Source organism: Prunus avium, chromosome 2 (genome assembly GCF_965620075.1).
Source record: "Prunus avium chromosome 2, drPruAviu1.hap1.1, whole genome shotgun sequence".
In the NCBI taxonomy this organism is placed as follows: Eukaryota; Viridiplantae; Streptophyta; class Magnoliopsida; order Rosales; family Rosaceae; genus Prunus; species Prunus avium.
In genome coordinates this window covers 2533624-2554365 of record NC_142285.1, presented here as the reverse complement: position 1 = coordinate 2554365, position 20742 = coordinate 2533624, and the positions used below count along the sequence as shown (strand labels likewise).

At 37.2% G+C, this 20742-nt stretch overlaps 3 protein-coding genes, 1 long non-coding RNA gene and 1 pseudogene across 8 annotated transcripts; 4 read left to right on the top strand and 1 right to left on the bottom strand.

Moving 5' to 3' along the window:
- Window positions 1–2572: 2572 nt before the first annotated feature.
- On the bottom strand, window positions 2573–4873 carry LOC148296244 (uncharacterized). Its single transcript, XR_015833742.1, has 2 exons — window positions 4204–4873; window positions 2573–3565 (listed from the first exon to the last, which is right to left on the bottom strand). It is a non-coding gene; the product is annotated as an uncharacterized LOC148296244 (long non-coding RNA).
- A 2054-nt stretch (window positions 4874–6927) lies between these two features.
- Window positions 6928–10579, top strand: LOC110774485 (receptor-like protein EIX2). The gene has a single exon (XM_021979032.2). The coding sequence runs from the start codon at window positions 6980–6982 to the stop codon at window positions 10157–10159; it is 3180 nt and encodes a 1059-aa protein (XP_021834724.2). The 5' UTR covers window positions 6928–6979; the 3' UTR covers window positions 10160–10579.
- A 69-nt stretch (window positions 10580–10648) lies between these two features.
- On the top strand, window positions 10649–14851 carry LOC110774484 (cinnamoyl-CoA reductase CAD2-like). 5 transcript variants are annotated; one of them, XM_088248750.1, is made up of 6 exons: window positions 10649–10878; window positions 11354–11532; window positions 11872–12093; window positions 12571–12733; window positions 13495–13681; window positions 13959–14569. In XM_088248750.1, the coding sequence occupies exons 1-6, from the start codon at window positions 10761–10763 to the stop codon at window positions 14095–14097; spliced, it is 1008 nt and encodes a 335-aa protein (XP_088104876.1). In that variant the 5' UTR covers window positions 10649–10760; the 3' UTR covers window positions 14098–14569. The 5 variants fall into 5 exon arrangements, 4 of the variants coding, with proteins under 4 accessions (XP_088104876.1, XP_021834720.2, XP_021834722.2 ...); XR_015833741.1 differs by lacking the exon at window positions 11872–12093 and adding an exon at window positions 14587–14851 and having other exon boundaries at window positions 10655–10926; window positions 11354–11523; window positions 13959–14431; XM_021979028.2 differs by lacking the exon at window positions 11872–12093 and having other exon boundaries at window positions 10655–10926; window positions 11354–11523; window positions 13959–14564.
- Window positions 14852–15217: 366 nt separating this feature from the next.
- Window positions 15218–15877, top strand: LOC148296243 (uncharacterized; annotated as a pseudogene).
- A 1341-nt stretch (window positions 15878–17218) lies between these two features.
- On the top strand, window positions 17219–20578 carry LOC148296242 (phenylacetaldehyde reductase-like). Its single transcript, XM_088248339.1, has 6 exons — window positions 17219–17466; window positions 17699–17868; window positions 18480–18671; window positions 19249–19411; window positions 19619–19802; window positions 20157–20578. Exons 1-6 carry the CDS (start codon window positions 17349–17351, stop codon window positions 20299–20301), a joined length of 972 nt encoding a protein of 323 aa, XP_088104465.1. The 5' UTR covers window positions 17219–17348; the 3' UTR covers window positions 20302–20578.
- The last annotated feature ends 164 nt before the right edge of the window (window positions 20579–20742 follow it).

The following is a 20742-nucleotide window of genomic DNA, read 5'->3' as shown; positions in this document are numbered from 1 at the left end:
CACATTTTTACTATCAAACGGACAAATAATCACCTCAGGGGAACGTTTAATTCAAATTAGGAATATTCTACCAAGGTGTACATTACCCGATTCGAACGATGACTTCTTAGGCATGTACGAAAGTCTGTTGTAACAAATAACCCATTTTCTGGTCTGATAAGAAATTTGCCACTATGTTGCATCCGCATTGGAATAGCTTCATCATGGTCATGGTCCAAATCATGTTGTCCATTGTGATGTGAGCCAAGCAACGTACTACTGGATGATGATATGGTTGAACATGATGCTGATTTTGGCATTGCAAGACTCTTAGGTGAAGGGGATTCTATGACCCAAAAACTGACCCTTGCCACAATTGGGTATATGGCTCCAGGTGATGTACTGTTACTAGTTTACTTTCCAATTTTATATATGTTGTCCTTCATTATGAACAAGGTGACCTTATGATTTTCCTTCATATATAACTAAATTCACATATATAATACTTCAGAGTTTGGAATGGAGGGAATCATTTCAACCAGAGGAGATGTGTATAGTTTCGGTATTGTACTAATGGAGACATTCACAAGAAGGAAGCCAACTGATGAAATGTTTGCTGGGGAGATGAATTCAAAGCGACTGTCCTCCTACCAAATAAGGATAGGAAAGTAAACATAAAGTCAAGCAAACATTCTGCATATATGCAATGTAAGCGTCATGTCAACTCTCTGGCTGCTAGAAGATACAAATTGTTTATGAAGCTTACCATCACCGGAATTTATACTTTATTATACATATTAGTTTAATTAAAAATTATTGGTCTCTAATCAGTCAAAATACATTAATTATTAAGAAAAACATGTTTTTTTTATTCAGAGGAATTTGTGATTTGTGATTCAAGAATGGGACATGGATTTGACTTGGACAAACCAAAGAAATGACAAAACCAACATCTTACAATGGAACATTGAAGCCGCTGTAGCAGTTGTTTATTATTTAAAACCCCGCAATGGTTCCCTTCCTATTTAAACTTTAAACTTTGAACATTTTTTTAGATCATTTGAAAGCTATTTAAACTTTGAACTTGGTTCCCTTCCTAAGCCAATTGCACACATCTTCTCCAGCAACGGTCAATAAGCAATCCAATATTCCAATGGAGAGACAACCTGGTTTCCTCTTGTCAATAATAACGTTGCTACTGCTGTATACAAAGGGGGTGGAGGATTTCTCAAGGTGTTATGAGGATTCGAACCTGAGACCATGAGTCTACAAGTTAAAGGCCATTTTTCACTGGGCTAGACCCCGTTGGCAAAAATGTGACTATTTTAAAAGCAGCTAAAACCCACTATTCCTATTCTCTTTTTTTTTGCTTTTGCAAAGTTTAAAAACTTTTAAATTAGTTCTCTTTAAACCTTTTATTTATTTTTTATTTATTTTTCCTGTGGCACACATGACAGGTAGGATACCAAGAGAAATAGGGAATTTAACAATGTTGAAGATTGTATACCTTGACTTCAACAATTTCGAAGGTATACATTGGTTGACCTTAATACATGATCATAGGGGCTGGGGCCTGCTGGCTATTAAATAATGATCTCGAGTTTAATTGACTATTTTTCAGAAATTCCATACTTGAGTGGCAGCAGATATGAGGTGAAGGAGTTGTCTATGCAGAGAAATGGCCTTAAAGGGCTTGTTCCTACATATGTCTTCAACATGTCATCTTTGACTAGTTTGGTTCTACATGGCAACAGCTTGAATGTGCTAAAACATAGAGAATATTGAGAGTAGAGAGTGGAAAGTGTAGAGAGAATGAGAGTTGTAGAATATTTTCTAATTTTCACTTATGTTTCATTACTTACAATCAACACATATATATACAAGTTCCTAAGACATTAGTCAAGCCCCCCAAGTTAGGCAACCAACCAAGTTAGGCAACCAAACTAATTAGGCAACCAAACTAGTCAAGCCCCCCAAATATTGTAGGTGCCAAACATTAATTGACTACATAATTAACACATTAATTGACTAAACATTGTAGGCTACCAACCATTGTAGGTGCCAAACTAATCCTCATTAATTGACTATTGCTAACACTCCCCCTCAAGTTGGTGCATAGATATCATCAATGACCAACTTGCCAAAAGAGAGACTGTCGTTATTAATATTTCCGCATCAAGCTTCTTCTTAATAGAATGTCGATCTACTTCAACATGCCCCCTCACGTGGGACCACTACATGGTGGGCCACACGTGGAGCAAAGGCCACATCGAAGTTAATCATTTCGGTCTGTCGGTGGCAACACCAAATCCAAGTGCAGCCGGTTGGTCGGTAGATCACATAAACCATGCGAACAAGGCAAAGGCAAAACAAAGAACACAGAAACCCTGTGAACACGGCAAAGGTAAGGTAAAGGACACAGAAACCCTGTGGACACGGCAAGGACACAGAAACCCTGTGAACACGGCAAAGGACACAGAAACCCTGTGAACACGGCAAGGACACAGAAACCCTGTGAACACGGCAAGGACACAGAAACCAAACCCTAAAATAGGGAAAGGCACGTCAAGGTAAAACCAAACCCTAAAAAGAAAGGGTAAGGCAAGGTAAGGCAAATAAAGGCCAAGCAAAGGCAAGGTGGCAAGGCATGGCAAAGAAAGCCCAGATAAGGCAACAAAACCCTAAAGATAAGGTAAGGCATGACAAAGGTAAGGGCAAGGAAAACCAAACCCAAGCAAAGGCAAAGGCAACCAAACCCTAAAAAATAGGGTAAGGCAAGGTAAAGAAAGTCAAGAGCAAAGGCAAGGTCAACGGGCGTGACACAGCGGAAACACACCAGCAAAGGCAAGAACACGGTAGAAGCAACAACAACATTGTCCTCAACAAGAGACAACAACATTGGCAGCAGCAAGAGCAACACTGGCACCAGCAAGACAAGGCAGGGCAAACAACTGTGGCAGTAGCAACATCAGAGACAACTTCTCTTCACTCCCCATCTCCCCCTGAAGAGAAGGGGTCAATGGAGCCATATGATCAGTGGTACTGGCACCAGTGAGAGAAATCTAAGACACTGGCACCAGCAAAGGATATAGTAGGCAGCAACAACAATACTAGCAGCGTCACAAATACTTCCATTATTGCAGACACAACTTCTCTTCACTCCTCCTCTCCCCCTGAAGAGAAGGGGTTGTCAGAACCATAAAAGCAGTGGCACTTGAGAAACAGAAGCTGACTGAAGCTCAGATGTAGAAGAATCAGTCATGGCAGATAGGTAACTGAATTGCAGGCAGCGGAATAGATGAGCAGCAATGTCACTCCCCCTCAAATCCGACGACGTATGAGAGTCGAGATTTGGAGAAAGCAACACCGGTAATGACAATAAAGTTGCAGCACCCAAATAAAGTTGCATCTATCTCCCCCTCAAATCTGACACTGGTAGAGGGTCGAGATTTGGAAGAAGAGAAAATGAAATAATAGTAAAGAGACTCAAACATGCCAGTCTCGTGGTAGAAACAAATGCAAGGAAATGTGGAATGGAGATGGGCATCCGACAACTGGAGAAAAGGAATAAAAGATGGAAAAGAGTCTGCAACCCAAACAAAAAGAAGGATTAAAAATGAATGAAGGTGGATGACGTGTATGCACACATAGAGAGAAAGGGATGAATATTGTATAGATAGGGTAGGTGACGTGGACAAGTGTAAGAGGTGTTGAAACGGAAGCCAAGTTATTGGCGTGGGTGTGCATGAGAACGAAGAGATGAGGAGAAAACACCCGTGGGTAACACAGAGAAAAGTGAAAGGCAACAAGGGAGAAGAAATATACCAGACAAAAAATTGGATGGAAATAGAGTGGAAGAAATAATTTAAGGAAATAAAAGGGAATAAAATAAGAAGTATGAGATTGGTGGTGAGAAAAGAAACCATAAAAAAGAGAATAGTAGTATTAAGAAAATGGAATGTAACAAGTAAGACACCTATCACGTGGGCACAAGAGGAAATGATGAAGAAAGGCAATATGTGATAAGAAACAAACAAACAAAAAAGGAACCCACCAAAAAAAGAGACAAAGAAAGGGTGCTAAAAAACGAGAAGGAGAAAGAGAGCTCAAGATAGCAGCAAAGAAGATAGAGACCAGCAGAAAAGTCAAAGAAAAAACATAAGGAAGCTTGTTAGAGCTTGAGAGATGATGCAAACACCAGAGTGGCTGTGCAAAGGGAACAACGGCAGTAGTGTAGCTCGGCATGACAGAGACAAGGCCGAGTAGGAAAAGGCTCAGCGAGCGGTGACGAGGCTCGCGGAGGAAAGGAAATGGCTCGGTGAGCGATGATGAGGCTCACGGAGGAAAGAGATCATGGTGATCAAGGAACGTAGTGCCCATAGGAAACAAATTATGCCATCGTGGCCAAGGGACTTATTGCCCATACAAATAAAGAGAGGAAATTTAACAGAAACAAGAGAATTTACAGCAACATGAAAAAAAAACGCCAACGACTCTCAATTTGATAGAGGATCTTAAGGATTAGCCATAGGCTCTGATACCATGCTAAAACATAGAGAATATTGAGAGTAGAGAGTGGAAAGTGTAGAGAGAATGAGAGTTGTAGAATATTTTCTGATTTTCACTTATGTTTCATTACTTACAATCAACACATATATATACAAGTTCCTAAGACATTAGTCAAGCCCCCCAAGTTAGGCAACCAACCAAGTTAGGCAACCAAACTAATTAGGCAACCAAACTAGTCAAGCCCCCCAAATATTGTAGGTGCCAAACATTAATTGACTACATAATTAACACATTAATTTACTACATAATTAACACATTAATTGACTAAACATTGTAGGCTACCAACCATTGTAGGTGCCAAACTAATCCTCATTAATTGACTATTGCTAACAGAATGGTAGTGTTTCGGACAATATATGCCGGCATCTTCCTAGTGTTGAGGAGTTGCATTTGGTTTGTAAGAGATCTTGGGTCTGGAACCTCCAATCCTCATTTCCCCTCTTCTTTGTTGGTTCAATTTGCAAGTTTAGGATTCATCAAACAAATTTGTAGAGTGTAGGGTAGGATTAGCAATCAGAAAGCCTTGGAGTGATGCTTATTTTCGTTTGGGAAGGATATTAACTTCATCACCAGTATGCCCCGGTACCTATTACTTTGCACAATCACAATTTCGAAACTCTTCTATGTGGACAAGAAAAATGGAAAGTTATCGTCTCCAGCAAATGAAAAATGATTTGCAAGAGGGGGTACCCTATCCCTTATAACTCTGTAATTCCATTGTTTAATTTCATGTATTTTTTGCAGTTACATAACTCGTGTTCTTAATGTTTTAGATGTAATGCAGTTTTTTTTTTTTTTTCCTCCCTTAGATATTTGCTAGGTGTAAATAGAACACATGGTTGGGCTTACCCAGAAAAGTACAAAGTATTAAAACAAAACCAACCGATTACAATGATTTTCAAAGCACAACATAAGTAACTTTTAAAAAAAATAACAGCAATCCCAAACTGGCCCTACAAAACACCCCAAAATGAACAATATTTTTATTCCAGTCCTGCATTATAATAGTATTTACAATCACAAGCAATTAGCCAGTGGTGAAGCTAGGAATTTATGTGTTGGGGGGCCAACATATAAACCAAACAAGGCATTAAAAAATTTCAAATTTTCAACATTAACAATGTTTGGAAAAATAAAAGGCAGAAAATAATTGTTTATTCAATTAGGTATCAAAATAACATTCGTCGTTCTTTCATATCTCCAAAACCATCTATGAGATACGACAAAAAAAATAAATCATATTCTATGCATAGAACATATAAGATACGAAACATATAACTATAACAATGAAAACTTCAATTTTCACTCATATAAACATATACAAATATATTCTCATGAAAAATAAATAAACAAAGGAAAAAAACTATGACTATGTAAAGTTATCTAACTTGGAATTAAAATTTTTGAAGCAGGAGGTTGGAGAGCAAACAACAAAATTCAATTATTTTCTTTTGATGTGTGCAGCTGCTTCAAACTAAGTTCATGTTGCTTCATATAGGAACAAAAATTAAAATCCCAATCCTTTTTTATTTGGGTAAAAGTCTACTTCCTATTTTTGGTTACAACTTCCTATTTGATAAAGGAGATTTTTTGAAACTTTATTTGATTGGCTGCTTTTATTTTCTTTTATTTTTATATTGTTTGGCTCCTATTCGAAGAAATCACTTTAGTCTCTTTTGGTTACATTGGGAGGAAAGAAACCCCTTGGGGTTTCGAACCTGAGTTCTCAAGCAGGGGGAAGGGGGAGGCCACCACTGTGGTACCTGCACTCGACAATCACTTTAGTCTTTTACTTGTATAGAGAAACACATATTTTCTTTATTGTGAGGGGGCCACAAGCAATAATTATTAATATATACTTCCTAAATCAGTAGAAAACAAAGACCAAATATTACTTGTGTCAAAATTTTGGTGGGGCCCAGCCCCTTCAGGCCTTAACAAGCCTCCGCCATTTGCAGTCATCACACTCACATTGTGGCCGCTCATTGACTTGGTGAAGTAGAAAACAAAGACCAAATATTAATTGTGTCAAAATTTGGGGGGTGGGGAGGGCCAGCCCCTTCAGGCCTTAACAAGCCTCCGCCATTTGCAGCCACGACATTCACACTGTGGCCGCTACATTGACTTGGTGTCCAGGCAATTCTCCTTAATTTGAAAGTCAGTAATTAGTAGGACCAATAATGATGATTTTTTGTATAATAAGGATTAAGGTAAGTGCTTACTATGTTTCCAATTGACTGTTGGGAACTGGTTTGGACGTTTCTTGCAATTAAATATTTATTTGTTGAATTCAAATTGTTCCCATCTTTTCCTCTGGTCTTTATCCATGAAACTTCACTTTTTTTATTTTTAAACTCTTCTGAATAATATGAAATTAGTTTCTTGCTTAGCACGCAATTGTAGATTATAAGTTGAAATCTCATCATGGTTCATGGCTCACAGTGCTTGCTTGTTGAGACTTGAGTTTGTGGAAACAGTTGCAATGCTTCAAATAGTGTTATTGCTAATTCTCTCCAGTACAATAACAGAGTTTGCTTTTAGTAGTGATGCTCGGGTTATAGGCTGCCTAGAGGCAGAGAGAGAAGCTCTTATTGACTTCAAGGATGGTCTTGAAGATCCTGAAAACCGGCTTTCATCCTGGAGAGGAAGCAACTGCTGCCAATGGTGGGGGATACACTGCAACAATACAACTTCAGCTGTTATAGCAGTTGATCTCCATAACCCGCATCTGCTGATTTCATACAATGATTCTTCTAGCAGGTATGGATTCTGGAACCTTAGTGGTGAAATTAGACCGTCATTGAAAATGCTGGAGTCTTTGAAACATTTAGACTTGAGCTTCAATACATTCAATGGCATTTCAATTCCTGCATTCTTCGGTACCCTGAAGAATTTGCAGTATCTAAAGCTGTCACATGCTGGGTTTAGTGGCGGAATTCCTCCAAATTTAGGGAACCTCTCTAGCTTGCAGTATCTTGATGTGTCGTCTAATTTTGTATCTGTTGATAACCTTCAATGGATGACTGGTATGAGATCTATGGAATATCTCAATATGAATGGAGCTGACCTTTCAATGCTAGAACCAGAATGGATTGAGACGCTTAATAAACTCTCGTCCTTAACTGAATTGCATCTGTCGCATTGTCGCTTGTCTGGTTTAATTCACCCTCTCAGAGTTATCAATTTTACTTCTCTTGCTGTAATAGAACTTGATTTTAACAGCTTCAACTCAGAGATACCCAGTTGGCTTGTCAATATCAGTAGTCTTGAAGGTGTCAGTATAAGCTATTCTGGCTTGTATGGAAGGATTCCACTTGGTTTCAGTGAATTACCAAGTTTGAAGGTTTTGGATCTTTCCGGGAATAAAAATCTAACAGCAAGTTGCTCTCAGCTTTTCAGAGGAGGATGGAAAAAGACACAAGTTATTTATCTAACTTCCAGTAACTTACATGGTAAATTTCCTGCTTCCTTTGGCAACATGACAGCTCTCACTCATTTTTATCTTTTTTGGAACAATGTCGAGGGTGTGATCCCGAGCTCCATCGGTAAACTTTGCAACCTAAGAGTTTTTTCCATATCTGGTAATAACCTAACAGGATTACCTGAAGTCCTAGTAACAGGAAACTGCAGTTCTAGGACTCCGCTGCCTAGTCTACAGCGCTTTGATTTGTCAGTCAATCAATTGGTCGGTAAATTGCCCGAATGGTTGGTTCAGCTTGAGAATCTTGTTGAACTAAGTCTGTCCTATAACTCACTCTCTGGTCCCATCCCTTCTTCATTAGTTTCATTACCAAGCATTTCCACTCTGAATCTTGGACATAATAAACTAAATGGGACTCTACCAGATAGTTTGGGAAAACTTTCTCAATTGTCTTCCTTTGATGTTTCTTTTAATCATTTGACAGGTATTATAACCGAAACACATTTTTCGCAGCTCAGTAAGCTGACAATCTTAGATCTGTCTTCCAACTCTTTAACATTAAATGTCAGTTCAAATTGGATCCCTCCATTTCAAGTCTTGCATCTTGATCTAGGCTCATGCCATTTGGGTCCATCATTTCCTGCTTGGTTAAGATCACAAAAGGAGGTCAAGTCTCTAGATTTCTCCAATGCTAGCATTTCAGGTTCCATTCCTAACTGGTTCTGGGAAATCTCATCTAACCTTTCACTGTTAAACATTTCATTCAATCAGTTAGGAGGTCAGATCCCAAATCGGTTAAATGTTCAACCAAATGTGGCTATTGACATGAGCTCCAACTTCTTTGAAGGTCCAATTCCTCTACCAACTGCTACTGTTGGGTTACTAGATTTATCCAACAATGCCTTTTCAGGTCATATCCCAAAGACCATTGGGGAAACCATGCCAGACTTGCTCTTCCTCTCTCTTTCACGAAACCAACTAATAGGTGAAATCCCAGCATCTATATGCAAATTTTGGTCTAAAGTAAGAGTCATTGATCTTTCAAATAACATGTTAAATGGAAATATTCCACCTAGCATAGGTAACTGTTCTTATCTAGAGGCTCTGGACCTGAGCAAGAACAATCTATGTGGAAACATTCCCAGCTCCTTAGCACCGTTGAGTATGCTTAAAACACTGCACCTAAGTGACAACAAACTCTCTGGAGACCTCTCACAATCTTTGCAGAACATGTCGAGTTTGGAGACACTGGATATTGGAAACAACATGCTCACAGGAAGAATTCCACCATGGATTGGGAAAGGTTTTGAACATCTGAGAATATTGAGGTTGAGGTCAAATGCTATTTTTGGAGAACTTCCGATCACGCTAACAAATTTAAGTTCTTTGCGTGTCCTGGACCTTGCAGAAAATCAATTCAATGGAAGCATTCCAGCTAGCTTTGGAGATTTCAAAGCTATGGCTCAAGCGCAAAACATGAACCGCTATCTATTCTATGGGATGTACAGGGGCAGGTACTATGATGAAAGCTTGATTGTGAACTTAAAAGGCTCACCTCAAATATACACCAAGACTCTCTCCCTTGTTATCAGCATAGACCTCTCTGGAAATAATTTGAGTGGAGATCTTCCTGAAGAAATAACTAAACTGTCTGGTTTGGTTGTTCTGAACTTATCCGGAAACCAAATAAGCGGTGGCATTCTGCAAGACATTTCAAAGTTGACGCAGTTGCAATCGCTTGATCTTTCTAGTAATAGGTTCTCAGGTCTTATTCCTCAAAGTTTGTCTTCACTTTCATTCCTGGGGTATCTAAATTTGTCAAACAATGACTTCTCTGGTATGATCCCATATACAGCTCATTTGACAACTTTTGATGCAGCCTCTTTTACTGGAAATCCAGGCCTTTGTGGTCATCCTCTTGTTGTAAGCTGTCCGGGTGCTGATCCCGGCAAAGGAGGAGGAACTGTGGAAGATAATGACAGTGGCGACAGCTTCATTGATAAGTGGTTTTATTTGAGTGTTGGATTGGGATTTGCAGCAGGTCTTCTGGTTCCTTTTTTCATTTTAGCAATCAGAAAGACTTGGAGTGATGCCTATTTTCGTTTCGTTGACAAAGTTTTAGAGAGAATATCATGTTTGAGATACAGAAGAGCAGTACATCACAGGACCAGGCGTCCTCACCTGAGCTAACTGTCTTTCTTTTCTTTGAGTGTGGTGCTTCTGATTTTATACTCTTATGTACTTTTTGAAGACTTTGATTTTAAGTTTTCTTATCTGGATTTAATTTATGTAGCAAATGAAAAATGGTGAACAAGAGTGGGTTGTCTCTGAGTGCAATTCCTTGCTGCATTTCATCTATAAGGACCAGAAAAATGAAGTATTTATGTGTTACTGGAACTTGGAAGCAGACCTATGCTTGAACCCATATCCAAAACCTCTTGCTTATTTAGTGACAGAACCAGGAATTTGTTCTTGGACGAACCAAATAAAAATTGTGATGATCAATATTTTTCTTTCTATATACTATATTTCTACTATACATAATAGCATTGGATAAAAAAAAAACTATGTTCTTTTTAAATTTTTTTATAAAAAAATATGGTCAGATAGTAAAAAAAAAAAGGACATAGCTCAGCCAAAATGACTGGTATTTTTTTTTCTTCTCTCTTTTCAAATACCAAAATGTTGGTTGGACAGTTGGACTAATAGCTCAGCCAATGTAAAAAAACCCCGATGACGTAAAATTACCAGAAAACGATTATATAGATTTCCAGAGAGAGAGAGAGAGAGAATGAGTGGAGCTGAGAAGGTGGTGAGTGTAACCGGTGCGTCCGGTTACATAGCTTCATGGGTGGTGAAGCTGTTGCTGCAACGGGGGTATACTGTCAAAGCCTCAGTTCGTGACCCAAGTCAGTCGTCAGTCGTCAGTCTCACTTCACTACTTTGTTTGATAAATAGTTAAATACCCACTTCTTATTTTTCTTTCTATTTCAATTGATTGCAATCGCATCCCTTTTCTGATTAATTTGATGATCACTGAGCCCTTTGTGTTTATAGGAAGCTTATGATACTTTATTTGGCAAAGGGTTTGTATATTTTACTAATAATGTTTGAATATTTTCATCAAAGTTGGTAACTTTTTTAGAAAATTTGTGTGGGTTTCTGAAACTAATTAGTTTGATCATTATGATTTTGTGTGATTAGGACCTTGATAACTTGATTAGTTTAGTCACCTCAAGTAAATATTGGTAGTATCAAACTAATCCCCAAGAGTTGATATATAGATGTTCAGTGGAGTGGGAATGTTTTGATTGGTATCACAAGATCTTTTGTTAAGGTAGGGTTTTTATGGTTTATGGGGTTATTTTCTTGTATATGCCACAGATGATAAAAAGAAAACAAAACACTTACTTGCACTGGATGGAGCTAAGGAAAGGCTACAGTTGTTCAAAGCAGACCTACTGGAAGAGGGATCTTTCGATTCCGTAGTTGAGGGTAGTGAAGGTGTTTTTCATACAGCATCCCCATTTTATCACGATGTCAGTGATCCGCAGGTACATCCTGTATCACTTTTAACCGCTCTGTTGCTTACACATTAATTATGATGTGTCTACATTTTATTTCAAGAAGTGACCGATTTCTGTTGCATTCTTGCTGGATTTACTGAAAGTTTATGATATTTTGATGTTCTATGCTGTGATTTTGTTGAGGAAGTCTGTCTTTCATAGATTTATTAGTATACAGTTATTGTTTTAAAGTTAAATTCTTTATGCTAAAAAATGTTCACCGGATGCTGACTATAAGTTCTCAGTTGCAAAAGGAGCTAAGTGCAATGGTCTGCTATTGGATACTTTGCATTCAATTGCATCTTATCTGCAAATTCTAAAATCAAGACCCTATAGGCTGCCGCTTTTAAAGTTTTCTTTTGTCAAGCGGAACTAATTGACCCTGCTCTGAAGGGAACGCTTAATGTCCTTAGATCGTGTGCTAAGGTGCCATCTATCAAAAGGGTGGTTATAACATCCTCTATGGCAGCAGTTGCGTTTACTGGAAAACCTCTTGCTCCTGATGTGATAATTGATGAATCTTGGTTTTCAGATCTAGCTGTTTGTGAAAAGTTGAAGGTTTGCACGCTTCTCATGCTAGTTTTTTATGATGGAATATCTCTTCTATAGGTTCTTCGTGAACATCCATGTGAAGATGTAACTGGTTTATGTATTTGAAAACTCAGATGGAATTTCCCCCCCGATTTTTTGGCACCTGAGATCCAGTCTTGTTCAGAAATATGCCCCCTTACCCTTTAGGATCATGCTTTGCCTAAGATATCTCAGTTTGTTTTTTACCTTCTTAGTGAGCCTACATATGAACACCTTTTAGGATTCTTTAGGCAGTAATGTCGTATTAAGCGGTGGATGTAAATTGAAAGACATAATTACATGTCGTGGCGCAGTTGATGCTCATATAGATATATGTTTTTTTTGGTATGGTTGTTAGCATACCTCTTGTAAATGACTAATTTTTATTGTGTAAGAGTTAAATCTTATAGCTTTCATGCTTTAAATACATGTTCATTGTGTTTATTAAGACCTTTTCTTCATCAGCTTTGGTATATGATTTCAAAGACCTTAGCTGAGGAAGCTGCTTGGAAGTTCACAAAAGAGAATGGAATCGATATGGTTGCAATAAATCCGGGATTGGTGATTGGTCCTCTCTTGCAGCCAACTCTGAATACAAGTGTGGAGCCTGTTCTAAAGCTCATAAACGGTACTCCGAAGCGTCTGTATTGTATGATTTTATTATACAATCATTCCTCATAGAAATATATGAAGTATCATGATTTTAGAGATTTACTCTTTCCATATAAAAGATATAATAATAAAAGAAAGTTATACTCTTTTATTCCTAAGAAAATTTAGTTTTATCTGCAAAAGTAATCTCCTATATATGACTGCTCAAATATGGATGCTTGATGCTTATACTAGGGTGCAGCAGAACTATTAAATCCATGTTTGCCTTGACAAACACTCCTCAATATTAGCTGGTGCATGATGAGTCCCGTTCTTAAGAGGGGTCCCTCATTTTAAAGTAAAGGATTACCTTGTTAGATTTCAACAATAAAATCTTTAAACCTTGAAACATACCAGATAATTCAATATTTATGGTATGAAATATGCCTCCATTGTAAATAATGTGTCAAGTTATAGCATACACATGTTTACTTATCTAAACTAAGAATCCTTGAATGCTAAGTTAATTTAAATGTCGAGTATAGAATATTTTTTTTAAGAACACACATAATTCTATTAATGAAAAGGAAATTTAAATCTGTGGATAAGCAGTCCACAGCAAAAAAGATGAAACTATAAGGGTTCCTTCAGAAAAATCCTTGTACAAAAACTACGAACACGAAAAAATTGCTTCAAATCCAAGACACAAGTTAATGGTTCAATAATACTTTCTCATTATCTCTGTGATAACATACAATCTGCTAAGAAATTCTTATTGCTGATGTTTAACCGATGCAGGTGCTGAAACATTTCCAAATATAACTTACAGATGGGTTGATGTTAGAGATGTTGCCAATGCTCATATTCTAGCCTTTGAGAATGCTTCAGCTAGTGGGAGATATTGTTTAGTTGGAAGAATAACACACTGTTCAGAGGTCGTGAAGCTTTTGCGTGATCTCTTCCCTGCTCTCAAGATTCCAGAAAAGTAAGTTGCAAATTAATCAAATTATAGCATGTTACTCCTGTCCAAGATATCTGTATCAACCCTAGAGATAGAGGAGGAATTCTTTGGTCAAGTTTACCATATTGTTCTAGCCTAAGAAATCCGTGGCCATTCAAATTGTTCTGTTTAACATTGATATGATAAACAGAGTCAGTAATATGAATTTTTCTTCATAAGTGCTAAATTGTGAAACATAATATTTGGACTTAAGGTTTGAAAGTCCAAACTTCAAAAATTAATGTCTATGTGTTCATGGCAGATGTGCAGATGACAAACCTTTCACACCAACTTACCAGGTTTCCAAGGAAAGAGCCCAAGTCTTGGGTGTTAAGTATACGCCTCTGGAGGTAACATTGAAAGATGCTGTGGAAAGTTTGAAGGAGAAGAACTTCTTTTAATCATGGAACTCATTCGAATTACCGTCGAGACAATAGAACTCATTCAGGTGTACATTTCCCGATTCGAACGATGACTTCTTAGCCATGTACGAAAGTCTGTTGTAACAAATAACCCATTTTCTGGTCTGATAAGAAATTTGCCAGATGTTGCATCCGCATTGGAATAGCTTCATCATGGTCATGGTCCAAATCATGTTGTCCATTGTGATGTGAGCCAATCAACATAATACTGGATGATGATATGGTTGCTGATTTTGGCATTGCAAGACTCTTTGGTGAAGGAGATTCTACGACCCAAACCATGACCCTTGCCACAATTGGGTATATGGCTCCGGTGATGTACTGTTACTAGTTTACTTTTCAATTTTATATATGTTGTCCTTCATTATGAACAAAATCAAGAATATTCCCGTGGGACGAAAATCGCTCCCACAGTGACCTTATGATTTTCCTTCATATAAAACTAAATCTACATATATAATATTTCAGAGTTTGGAATGGAGGGAATCATTTCAACCAGGAGATGTGTATAGTTTCGGTATTGTACTAATGGAGACATTCACAAGAAGGAAGCCAACTGATGAAATGTTTGTTGGGGAGATGAATTTAAAGCAACTGATCAGTTCTTTGGCCAAGTCAAGCAAGTGTCCTCCTACCAAATAAGGATAGGAAAGTAAACATAAAGTCAAGCAAACATTCTGCATTATGCAATAAAAGCGTAAAGTCAACTCTCTGGCTGCCAGAAGATATAAATTGTTCATGAAGCTTACCATCATCGGAATTAATACTTTATTATACATATTAGTTTAATTAAAAATTATTGGTCTCTAATCATTCAAAATATATTAATTATTAAGAAAAACATGTTTTTCTTATTCAGAGGAATTTGTGATTCAAGACTGGGACATGGATTTGACTTGGACAAACCAAGGAAATAACAAAACCAACATCTTACAATGGAACATGGAAGCCGCTGTAGCAGTTGTTTATTATTTGAAACCCCGCAATGGACATTTTTTTAGATAATTTGAAAGCTATTTAAACTTTGAACTTGGTTCCCCTCCTAAGCCAATTGCACACATCTTCTCCAGCAACAGTCAATAAGCAATCCAATATTCCAATGGAGAGACAACTAGGTTTCCTCTTGTCAATAATAACGTTGCTACTGCTGTATATAGCTATAGGCCCAGTAGCAGCACAAATTACCAACTTCACCACAGACCAATCTGCTCTTCTTGCTCTCAAATCCCATATAACTAGTGATCCTCACAACATTTTGACCACCAACTGGTCCGCCAATACCTCCGCTTGCAACTGGGTTGGCGATACATGTGGCGTACGCCACCTTAGAGTCACGGTGTTGAACCTTTCTTATATGAATCTCACAGGCACCATTCCTCCCCACCTCGGCAACCTCTCAATTTCTTGCAGAGCTGCGCTTCAGAAATAACAGTTTTTCTATGGTAAATTGCCCCATGAATTGGCTCTTTTGAGGCGATTGAAGTTGATTAGTCTTGCATTCAACAAATTTTCAGGAACCATTCCAGCCTGGCTCGGGTCTTTATCCAAACTTAAAATCTTCGATTTGCGTAGTAATCAGTTTTCAAGTTGGATACCCGCTACTATCTTTAACTTATCTGCACTGCAAGTAATTGATCTGGACCGTAACTTGCTATCAGGTAAGTGTGTATCAACCAACTATCTAGGAATCTATATGATCGACCATTTTGTTATATGATCGACCATTATCTAGGAATCAATCATTTCTACAACTTGGAAATCAGAATGCCAATCCACCTCCCCAATATATGTAGCACTTTCTCTAATGCAAAATATTACAAAAAAATGTGATTATTTTTCGAATACAAGCGATAGTCATAACAACAAAAGGGAAGGAGGATTTCTCACACACACACTATCAAGGTGTCATAGGAATTCGAACCTGAGACCACTAGTCTGCAAGTTAAGGCCCTTTTCCACTGGGCTAGACTCTGTTGGCAAAAATGTGACTATTTTAAAAGCAGCTAAAACCCACTATTCCTAACTGTTTATTTTTTATTTTTTGTGCAATTAAACCTCTTTTTTTTTTTTTATAATTATTATTATTTATTTTTCCTGTGGCACACATGACAAGTAGTATACCAAGAGAAATAGGGAATTTAACAATGTTGAAGATTGTATACCTTGACTTCTACAATTTCGAAGGTATATATTAGTCGACCTTAATACATGATCACAGGGGCTGGGGCCTGCGGGCTATTAATTAATGATCTTGAGTTTAATTGATCATTTTTCAGAAATTCCAAACTTGAGTGGCAGCAGAGATGAGGTGAAGGAGTTGTCTATGCAAAGAAATGGCTTTAAAGGGCCTGTTCCTACATATGTCTTCAACATGTCATCTTTGACTAGTTTGGTTCTACATGGCAACAGCTTGAATGGCAGTGTCCCGGACAATATATGCCGGCATCTTCCTAGTTTTGAGGAGTTGCATTTGGCTTACAACCACTTTGATGGTCCACTTCCATCCAAATTCTGGCAATGCAAACAGCTTCTTATATTATCATTAGCTAAGTTCAGCTTCTTATGTTCCATTGTGACTAGTTTGTATTGACTTTTTGTGGCTAGTGACTTTTTTGGCTGAATTATGAATGCAATCCCAAAATTTAAGGGAAAAAAAAAAAGAGAAAGCAAAACCATGAAATCAGTGCATATGTATGTGCATTTTTACAAAGAGACTCATAACAAATTGGTTTTATTGAAAATTAAAAATTCTAAAAACTATATCATATTTCATTAAATATCGGTAATATTCTCGATAATACTTCGATATTTATCGTTTTTAGTGAGTACCAACATTAGATAAAATGATATTTTGCTAATATTCGTAACTGTACATTTTATCCAAAATATTCATATATCAACGATTCGAACCATTTATTTTTAAGTATTTATTCAAAGGTTATTCTTGCAAAAAATTAGCAAAATTAGAAACCATTAAGTTACCTAGTTGTGACTTATACACATAATAAATTAATAATTTATCCTTTTCTCTTCATAATAAAATTCTAATTTTTGGTCAACACTTATCGTAAGCAATGACGGCCATTCAAAGCGAAGACTGAATTTGCCTCCAATGTGCCTAGTCTTCTTTTGCCTTCTTCACGATAAAATACACCAACTGAATTTGCCTCCAATGATCCTAATCTTATTCTGAGCTTGGAGACAGACAAACAGACACAAAGCGAGATAGGATGAGTGGAGCAACAAAGGTTGTTTGTGTAACAGGAGCCTCCGGTTACATAGCATCGTGGCTAGTTAACCTCTTATTGCAACGAGGTTATACTGTCAAAGCTACTGTTCGTGACCCATGTTAGTCTTAGTACTTGCTTCCAAGTCTTTTCTTTTCCCTTTTTCTAAACTTGATCATATCTATGTATACCAATAATTGTCAGTTTCGAATTCTGTTTTTTTTTTTGTTTGTTTTTGTTTGCATTCAAAAAGAGAACTCTAGTATGTAGTCATTTTCTGATCTCTTCATCTGGAGTGTCTCAAGTGCTTCTTGTGTTTTTATTCTCACTAGTTCTGTTTATGCATGCCACAGATGATCCAAAGAAAACAGAACACTTGCTCTCACTGGATGGAGCAAAAGAGAGGCTTCATTTGTTCAAAGCAGATTTGATAGAAGAAGGATCTTTTGACACTGTAGTCGATGGATGTGAAGGTGTTTTTCATACAGCATCCCCTGTACAATTTTCGGCTACTGACCCACAGGTTTGTCCCTTTACTTCATGCTTCAAATGTTCTACCGTTCTCATAATAGTCTGTTGCTTACAGGGCTTCTTTCACCAAGTGTATGTAACATGGCATTCATGCTCACTAGCCATTTCAGAATCATTAGTTGTTTGCATTAATTGTTTGCTGAGAAATGTCCGAACAAAACAAGAAATTTCATTGGCAACTTATGTAGGCAATGCTCACTAGCCATTTCCGAATCATTAGCAGATCAGGATGAAAGGTGTGAACCAACTCATATTATTTGTTTCGTGCATCTTTTTAAGAGATTCTTTTAGGATCTTTTCCCTCACTCCCAATAGACAGCACTGATCTTTATCGTTTGCTTTCACAGTTTAGTAATTGGCTGCTTCTTTCCCATATTTTTCATCAGAGACAAGGGAGTGGACTAGATTCCTGGATAGATTAATTTGGTGTTTCCAAAAAAACCTATTTGAATTTGAGGTTTGATGTCTAGCTTTAACAGATAGGTTCCATTTCCCTGTGTGCAGGATCATGCGTTTGCGGGTTTCTATATGTATTTAGAGAATCAACATACTTCTAATACTTTTTATGTGAAACCATAATGATTCTTTGTCTCCACAATTCAGGCTGAAATAGTTGACCCTGCAGTGAATGGAACACTCAATGTTCTCAAATCATGCGTGAAATTTTCTACTGTCAAGAGAGTGGTTTTAACATCTTCTATGGCTTCAGTAATGATGAGCGGAAAACCTCTGACCTCTGATGTGGTAATTGATGAAACATGGTATTCAGATCAAGTTGTTTGTGAGAACCACAAGGTATGTATAATGTAGGCATGTTATTATCCTTCTCCAAGTTTAACTTTTGATTCATTGTTAGTGTGCTATATTTCCCTGTCAATGGAAACAGGATCTAATCTTGCCACCTTAACAGGTATCTGGATTCAATTATAACAATACTTCTTCATTCTTTATATTTTCCACTGTTCTTTACTTATCCTACAAAAGCAGCTTTTAAGTTGTTGCGCATCTTCCGGCATTCAAGGTGTCTCACTGTTTGCCGCACCTCATTTTGGGCATTTTTTCGTTGGAAATCGATGCTCTTTTTCATAAAATTAAGAAACTTTACAATTTTTGGGAACCAAAGCTTGCACAAGGGCATTCTAGCTATCAGCATTAAACTATATCATCTGTGTTTTTTTCTTCCTCAGAAAAAAAAGGGTACAGAACATTAGGTGTATGTATAAATGTATCCTACTCAAAGTCTGCCAAATCATTCATCTCATTCTTTGAATTATATTAGAAATATAAAAAAGCTTAATGTAAGACAAAGCAATACATCTTGGTTTTGCATGAACTACAAGCTCAATATTATCTTCCTTTTGCATTTGTTCAGCAATGGTATATGCTCTCAAAAACTTTAGCTGAGAAGGCTGCCTGGGAATATGCTAAAGGAAATGGGATTGACTTGGTTATAATGAATCCTGGGTTGGTGATTGGTCCACTCTTACAGCCAACTCTTAATCTCTCCGTGGAGCTGATTCAGAATCTCATAAGTGGTACACTTCAGCAACTTTCTTTTTTATTAGTTGAGGCAGATAGCATGGAAAGTGGAGATGCAGGCCTTATCCTAGCAAATTTACTAAATTAGAATTAGATGTGTCAAGACAGTAGCTTAAATCTATCTGAACTTATCAACCAGTTGCTTCAAGTAACAAATAAATTGAGTTGATTGTTTTCTCTCTCTCTCTCTCTCTTTTGTACAGGCACCCAAACAACACCTGTTTCAAATTACAGACTCATTGATGTTAGAGATGTTGCCTCTGCTCATATTCAAGCATTTGAAGTTCCTTCAGCTGCTGGAAGATATTGTTTAGTTGGCCATGTTGCAGGCGTTTCCAAGACTCTGAAGATTTTACGACAACTTTATCCCACTTTGCTTCCTGAAAAGTAAGCTATCATTGATAAAATGCCACAAATTGGTGCTCGATTGCCATTAATTCGGATTACTTTATCCCACTTAATGATCTACTCTGCTTAAATATATCAGTAATAAATTTTCTTTTTCTTCTCAGATATCTTGAGTAACTAAACCAAATGGTAGTGAAAATTATTATCTTTCATATCAATCTGAAAACTTACCTTTTCAGATTTGAAGAATATCACATATAAAAACAGAGAAGAATCAAAATTACATTTGGACTTCCAAAACACCAAATCTACACCAGTTAGGAATATCCTCAAACTCACTGAATGTGGCATATTTCTAAGGGATTTTTTTAATCTATTTTTTGTTATTGGCAGATGTGAGGTAGGCACTCCTCCGGAGCCAACATATCAAGTATCCGTGGAGAAAGCAAAAGGTTTAGGAATTACTTTCCTTCCTTTGGAAGTAAGTCTTAGGGACACTGTTGAAAGCCTGAAGGAGAAAGGCTTCCTCAAGATTTGAATTATGCAATTGATAGCAACTTGTTAATTTGCTGCACAAGTTGGTCGAATATTGTCAATTTGAACTTTGTTTTCTGCTCAAGTACTCCAAAGAGATGCTGAAAATTATAATGTTCCTCTTAAGATTTTCTTAAATTAAGATAGCCACAGAGTTGACTAGACAGATGCACTCAGAAGCTGCTTTCAGATTTTTATATATTGTTCAATCTTCCTGCATGTAAATCATTTGTGAAGTTTCAAAATTACTATAAATAAAAATATCAAGTTCAACTTGTTTTAAGGCACTCTTTTCTTGCAAATATTTTGAATCAGTTAACTTCAGAACATCTTGTCCATAAGTCTAAAATTCATTTCAATTTTTTTTTTTATTCAAGCGATATTATACTTTTATCTAATCTAAACTATAAGGAGGAGGATTCGACTCAGGTACAAAGTGGAGAGC